Source organism: Aptenodytes forsteri, unplaced genomic scaffold, assembly GCF_000699145.1.
Source record: "Aptenodytes forsteri isolate BGI_AS27 unplaced genomic scaffold, ASM69914v1 Scaffold323, whole genome shotgun sequence".
In the NCBI taxonomy this organism is placed as follows: Eukaryota; Metazoa; Chordata; class Aves; order Sphenisciformes; family Spheniscidae; genus Aptenodytes; species Aptenodytes forsteri.
The window spans coordinates 1,554,182-1,561,194 of NW_008795323.1; the positions used below are offsets into that span (position 1 = coordinate 1,554,182).

The window sequence follows — 7,013 nt, forward strand, 5'->3', positions numbered from 1 at the left end:
CGCCTGTGCGAAAATGGGAGTTCTCTTTATTAGTATTGCTGGTGACAAAAAACCGTTTATACAAATACATCGTCACCCGGGCACCGCGCCGCGGAGGGCAGGGGGGGCCGCCGGCACCGTGCTGGGGCCCGGGGAGGGAGCCGGCAACCCCAGCACCCCGGGACCGAAGGGGCACGGCCAGCACGGCTGCCACGGCCCCGACGCCACCGCCTGCTCCCAGGAAGGGCCACGGGAGGAGCGCCCGAAGGGGACAGCACGGAGGAGGTCGACGCGCCAGCAGCCCAAAGGCCACACTGTGAGAGATACAAATACATGTTCTGTAACAGCACTGAGATCCAGGCAGACGGAGATGGCGTTTGCTGGTGTTCGTTTTATCCTTTGCTGCAGAGGAAGAGGCGATGACTCCGCCAGGCAGCCGTCCCTTAGCCTTGTCCTCATCATAAAGCTACAGGGAGAGCGCAGCGTTCAAGTCCGAGGATTACACCCGATACTGGGCCACGCTCCAGGGTAGCACAAAGGCTCGGTAGCTTGATGTGACAGGACAGCAGGGCAGAAGGCAAACACTGGGAAACAGCTGAAGAGGATGTAATGGAACACAGAGCTGAGAAGTAGAGTTACCACGTTTGGACCTTACTGCTTCACCATCACCACCTTCTTCATTCATTTCTGCCTTCTAAACACTTGTTTTAATCTTCCTGAACCCTCGGATAAGCGGAATAAACATCCTCAAGCACCAGAGAGGAGGCTGCTGCTGCTTCTCTGCAGCAAGAGACATTGAAAATCCTAAGGAAAACACACAAAGGAAGACACTTCCTACCAAAAAAGGAGGACAGAGACAGCAGTACCCAGTCCATACGACAAGAGATGACCTTCCTTCACAAGGTGCGATATGTATTCCTCAGTCAATCATGAAAATAGCTGTCCAGGAAGCTTGCTTGCATGGATCCAAAGCACTCGCCTCAAAAATGTGAAAAAGAGGTTCTGGTCCTAAGAGGACAAATACTGGAAACATTTAACATGAGTTTGTGGGTTTGGTCCCTTTTTTTGTTATAGCAGAACACAGTATGATCCCAGCTCTTTTCTCTTTTCTCTTTCCAACTCAGCACGCGACCTGAGAGCAGCTGTCTGCACAGATACCTTTTCCCTTGCTCAAACCTTAACTGACACTGAAAGCATCTCCCTTGCGTTCAGCACCTGGCTAGGACAGACCATCCACCTGACAAGGATGAGATCCCACTGGAATATCCTCCTAGCTCAACTGGCATGAGTAGCTTTGACCCATCATTAAAGCATCAGAGCACACAATCCAGAAGGAAGATGCTCTGTTAAACCATGTTTACCAAAGACATCATCCCTGCCGCAAAGAGAAGACACTTCATAGAAAGCATCTAAGAGAAAAGGAACCTTAGCGAAGCGGCCGAAGTGGGGACAGGAGTTTGGAAATCCCTGACTTTCTGGACTACAATCAACTTTTTCAGTGCTGGGTTGCCCTCTTGTAGGGACTTTTTTTCTGCAGCATGCTTTTTGGGTGAAGACCTTCTAATTTGGCAAAGCAAGCAAATTCACCTAGAAACTGAGGGGTGCTAGTGCTGCCTGCAAGTCTTCCGATTTTCCTCCAGTTTTCCTTTTTTTATGGCTGAATAGCTGGTACATTCACCAATGGGAAAGCAACTGCTCCAATGCTTTTTTCCTCATCACTACTGGCAGAGGTAATGACTAAAGACAGGAATCCACTTTCCTATAAGCATCAAATGCCTCATTTACATTGGGCAGAGTGCTCTCTCCTGCTCTTAGTTGCATTCTGCAAAGCAGCGGCTAGATGGCACCCACACCCCTACAAATACCCGGGCCGTGCAGAGCTGCACGCTGACTACTACAAACAGCTCTCAGAGTAATTTCTGCTGCTCTCTGGCAAGTCTATCTTCCTTTTAAGAACCTTTACGCAGTGACATAGAAAACAGATGGGGATCATCACACTCATAAAAAAAGCAAGAGGTTCCTTTGTACGGAAAATGAGATAAAAGTAACATTTAAAGGCACCTGGATTTATACTACATACAAATTCAGCTCAATATGCTAAAATTTCCCAGGGAATAACTAGCAGGCTCTTCAGACACTATCCTGAGCATCTCAGAACACTTCAGGACGAAAAACACACTTCCAGGCAGTTCTGCCTTGTCACAAGTAACTACCTGTTCTCCATCAAAACAAATGTTTCCCACCTCACCAGCACGGCACGAGGCCTTCTGAAGACAATCACTGCAAGAGGCATCTCCAGCTCCACCTTACAAGCAGCTTTAACTAATTCTGAAATAACTAAACAAGATTGCCTAAGCGCCTTTGGAGATGCTGGAGGGGATCGACGGTAGCAGAATTGTTCTTCATCTTTCAGCCACGCAGACCTTGCCCCTCCGCATTCCCAAGACATTTGTTGAGGTTGCTCATGACTCATGCTCCACCCAGAACAGGTCATTTGTTGTGGTTAATCATAATTAAGTATCTTCCCAAGAGCTGGAGATTCTTTCATGGCTGCCACCCCACATACTTTCACTGCTTACCCTGATGCCAGCTGATCTTCTACGCCAAAGTTAACATCATTAATCTGCGAGGTAAAGGCAGTGGTTTCCTATTGCTTTCTACGCATTAACAGGCTCCGGGCTGTGATGCCCACCCCACTTAATCCTGCTAAAACATAAACTACGCTGAATCTTTCTCAACACAACAGGTAACCAACTGTATCCACCAAGGAGTTAGATTTCAACCGTCTCAAGGAACAAGCGGAACTAATACTACCAAACGCCTCTAGTCTAGATGCAACCTAACTCCCACGTACAAGAGACACGACTGACCAGCCCAGCTGGGGACAGGAAAAATGCCAGTCTTGAGAGCCAGCAAAATAGGCAGAAAAGGGCTTTGTTAGTTGAGATTTTGCATGGTCAGGAGCTGGGCTCCAGCATGGCTGCCGGGAAGACATGGGTCTCCTCTTCCCACTGCATGATGCTATTTCCTATCGCCAGATCCCAAACGCAGCTGTGAAATACACCCTCTGGTCTGGCAGTAACTAACTCAGCAGAACTTCCTAAGCCATAAATAAGCAGCTAAGTAGGAAAAGCAGTGATGGGAACTCAAACAATTAGAAAGAGAATCATATAAATTCTCACTTTGTAAGACTCCCACTCCATAAGACTGAGCGATCTGACCCAGGAAGCTTTTAGCTACTAATTCCTCAACTGAAACAAAGCAAATGAGCTGGTAACACCACCGTCTCTCCTTCCAGCACCTCTGACAGATCATTCAGGTTTAAAAGTATACAGAGATTGAAGCCTAGGAAGCTCTGCTTCCTACACATTTTTCAAGTGATTTTCCACATTCTCCCTTTTTCCTCTAAGCCCCACTAGACTGACACCTCCCCTTCACCCCAGCTAGACTGACAATGTGCTGTCGATCTAAAAAGCAATACGTTCTGTAGCAGGAGCCAAAATTCCTACACAAAGGGAAGCGGGAGAAATGGTAAATACAGTGAGATTAACTTCTGGTCTAAGGCTGACCCCTGAGCTCCAAAATTCAACAATTTGCTCACAAGAGCTCAAACAGAAATGCTATCAGACTGACTCGACCAACCCGGATAATAAAGCCCCTTTTTCCCTCTCTCGTAACTCTAGTGAAATCTCCAGCAAGATACAGATTAAACTGTTCTCAGGGGCACCTCAGGCCCCTGGAGGCAGAAGGAAGATTCCTACACTGCTTAGAAGCTGAATTAGTCTCTTATCTTTCCCACTGGAGAATATTGGGATGCACCCTAAAAAGCAATCTCAGCCATGCTACAAACTAAACCACTGTGCACTAAAGAGATGATCTATCCAACTGAAGAAGAGATCTGCTCTTCAGGCGTCACTGGCTACTTGAAGGGGGAAAATTTTCCTGCTAAGAAATAGCTTACCCAAACAATCTGACCTCTTGAAAGAGGGTAGTTACCCAACAGGTGAAACAGCAGAAGCACTAAAAGTGCAACCTACTATAAAGACTGTAACAGCAATATTTTTCTAACAGTGCCTCTGATCCATGACCTAACCAAGGTACCAGAAGGTAACCAGAAATAGAGAATGAGAGGCAGGATACGTTGAGCGTTGGATAGAGAAGTGTTGCAGGGAGATTTCCTTTACTTTCATGAGCTGTCATCTTTGCTTCATGTTTTCAGCCTCATGCAAGGAGAAAAGGTTTGGCAAGAAGCCTTGTTGCACGAGACGGCAACTCCAGTCCACTCCTGGACATCTGGAACAGTTAACGGCAGCGCAGCATCCAGTGGACACAGAATGATTACTGTCCTCCATTGTAAGCATAGTCGGCCTTGTTGTGCATAATCAACTTGTTGTCCACAAAGTAAAAGCTGTCTGAGCGGGTCTCATATGGATTTTCAACCATCAGACGGACTGTGAAAGAGAAAGCTCAATTACATTCAAAGCCTGCCACACTCCACTGGACAGCACAAAGTCAGAGTAAAAAAGACTCTGCCACTCTGCTGGATTTACCAGGCTGACGCTCTGCTCTACCCAAGTAAGAGAAGCAAACTGCTCTGCTGAGCACACTTCAAAAGCTCTAGCCTGTCCCTTCCTATTCTTCCTATTTACAGGACAAGTTCTGTCAAAAGCAAACAAAGGGGGATGGAGTAACCTCACACAAGACGACATTAGAAACTGTCAGAGCCACCACTAGAGCAGAGCAGCAATCACGCCTGTAAGCAGAGAGGTTGCAATCCGCAAATGAAAAAGCGGAGGCACTCCCCACAAGTACACAGGCGGGGTACAAACTCTGCGCCTCCTCCCGTACCTAGGCAGCCACAGAAGGGCCCACGTGCTCCTGCTCTATCCACCCCCTGAGGTCAAACATACCCTGCGCAATGTATATTTGCAGAGATCTTGGTAGGCTCAAAAACACACCTCTCAGAGAAGAGCCAGTTCTGTTCCAAAGCAGGAGGCTCAAGTCCTAACAAGCAAGTGCTGAAAACAGATGCGTGGCTACCAAGAGAACCTTTTTTCAGGGTTTTGTTATCTTCTGGGCTACACTGTTAGGCACGTCAGCCCTGTGACTCTGATCAGTTGTTGCAGCCTGTGACTTGACAACACAGGTTGTCTTAGGCTTTCATTTTCAAAGAAGGAGAATTTGCAGCACAAATCTGTAATTCAGTCAAGATTACACACAGCTTAAACCAGGAACCTGTATCTATCTATTCCTGTCCCCCCCATCCCAGTCCCAACTTCTTTCACAAGTAGAGAGGGGGAAAAAATGAGCATACACACACGCACAAACAAAACACAACTCAGTGTGGAAAAGGAGATACTTACTAAGGTCTTCTGAGAGCTGAGGGAATTCATAAATGTGTTCACATGTGTTCCTGCTACTGGGGATGCAGAACCCAAAATCAAAGTCAAAGTTCTTCAGCAAGCGATCTCGGAAGTAATGTCTCTCAATCATTCGAAAGTTTGACACTGGCTTTTCTCCCACTGTGAATTCCACTCTGTATGCAAAAAGTAGGAAAAAACCAGCTAAGACGACATACCTCTCTTCCTATTGGGAAGAACAGAGCCTTGGACCCGAGGCTACACAAGAATCCAACAGATCATTCCAGAAAGAGACACTTTGATATTTGTAACGTAAGATGGGTCCTCTCTAGTCTTTGACTCAGTTTTGTTACAAACTGTCAAGTGACACTTTGTAAACATCTGATTCTCCCTTCTTTCTGTGAACTTATACTCACGTTGCACCAACAGTCCGAAGACGGAGAAATGCTGGGGTGAACTGGTAACGAACAAAGCGGCCTGCACTAGCGTCCAGTTCACTGTTGTCGTCTTCATCCTCATCATCTTGCTCTAGAAAATGCACCAGCTCAGAGTTATTCTGCTAATAGCGTACACGTAAGGTAATACTGGCTAGCGGGTGTTATCAGGACAAGCTGGCTATTAGGCGCTGAACATAAAGGTGTTTAATAGTTGGTCTGAAACTCATACTGACACTAAGTAATAAGGAAAAGATCTGCTATGACAGCTGGCACAGCCTTGGTGGCTCCGGAGCTGAAACCACCCTCAACCTCACAGGATATCCCCCCTCACAAGTGCCAAAGCACATGAAAGAAACTCTGTACCATAACCAGCCAGCAAGGGAAGATTTGCAGTTGATAGTACTCCCCCATCGCACGATAATCGCTTCACATTTTTACGACAACAAGTTTCTCAGCAGAGGTAAACACAGTCCTATGCTTAAAGGAGAGGAATTTAGTCACCAGGACATATCGAAGGACCTTTCTGCTTGGTTTGCATGGGTCCTGCATTGCAACTTCTCAGCTCTCCGAGTCTCTCTAGCCTCCCTGCAATGTTAGCATGACACACCTGAAGCAGATGGCTTTGCAATTTCAAACAGCACTGTGCCAGTTTCAAGGTCCCGGATCTTAAACCTGGTGAAGTCAATGTTGTAAATGTTGTCCTCAGGTTTGCATAAATAATCTAGAAGAGAGAGAGAAAGAAAACATACAGTAGCATTTCAAAAGATCTCTGGGCAATTACCAAAGGAATTTGTTTTTTTGTTAGTCCCAGCCCGTTAAGATACGTACTGCAAGTTGTTTTGCAGAAGCTTCATGAAAGCGGGACAAAATTGAGGCTAGAAGAAACAAAGGCACGCTAGGTGCCAGGTAGCAGAGCAAGAAAGGGAAGGGATCGGGACAGAAAAGTACAGATCAGCAGCCCAGAGGAAAAACAAAAAAACCCAAAACCCCAAACACCCCAAACTTTCTGGAAGTTGTAACAAAGCTGAAGGCAGCGGGACACCGCGCTGCTGCAGCCAGCGCCGGCCAACGTGCACGCTCCTCAGCCGCTTCCAGCGCCAGCGCACCGGCTGGCAGCACTGATCCGGGTCGCTCAAGCTCCGACGCTCCCGCCGCCCTCTCCTCCGCCCCAGGGGCGCGGACCGGACCGGCTCCGCGACCCCGCCGGCGCAGCCCCCTCCGCCGCGGCCGAAGGGGG

General features: G+C 47.5%; 1 protein-coding gene across 1 annotated transcript in view; it reads right to left on the reverse strand.

The window, feature by feature from the left end:
- Positions 1-43: 43 nt before the first annotated feature.
- UNC119B (unc-119 lipid binding chaperone B) overlaps positions 44-7,013 on the reverse strand; it is a 13,496-nt gene continuing 6,526 nt past the window's right edge. Inside the window, exons 2-5 of the mRNA XM_019472254.1 lie at positions 6,384-6,497; positions 5,756-5,867; positions 5,343-5,515; positions 44-4,430 (exon numbers count right to left, since the gene is read on the reverse strand). Coding sequence (XP_019327799.1) covers positions 4,318-4,430; positions 5,343-5,515; positions 5,756-5,867; positions 6,384-6,497 — 512 coding nt within the window. The 3' untranslated portion in view covers positions 44-4,317. The remainder of the gene's footprint in view (positions 4,431-5,342; positions 5,516-5,755; positions 5,868-6,383; positions 6,498-7,013) is intronic.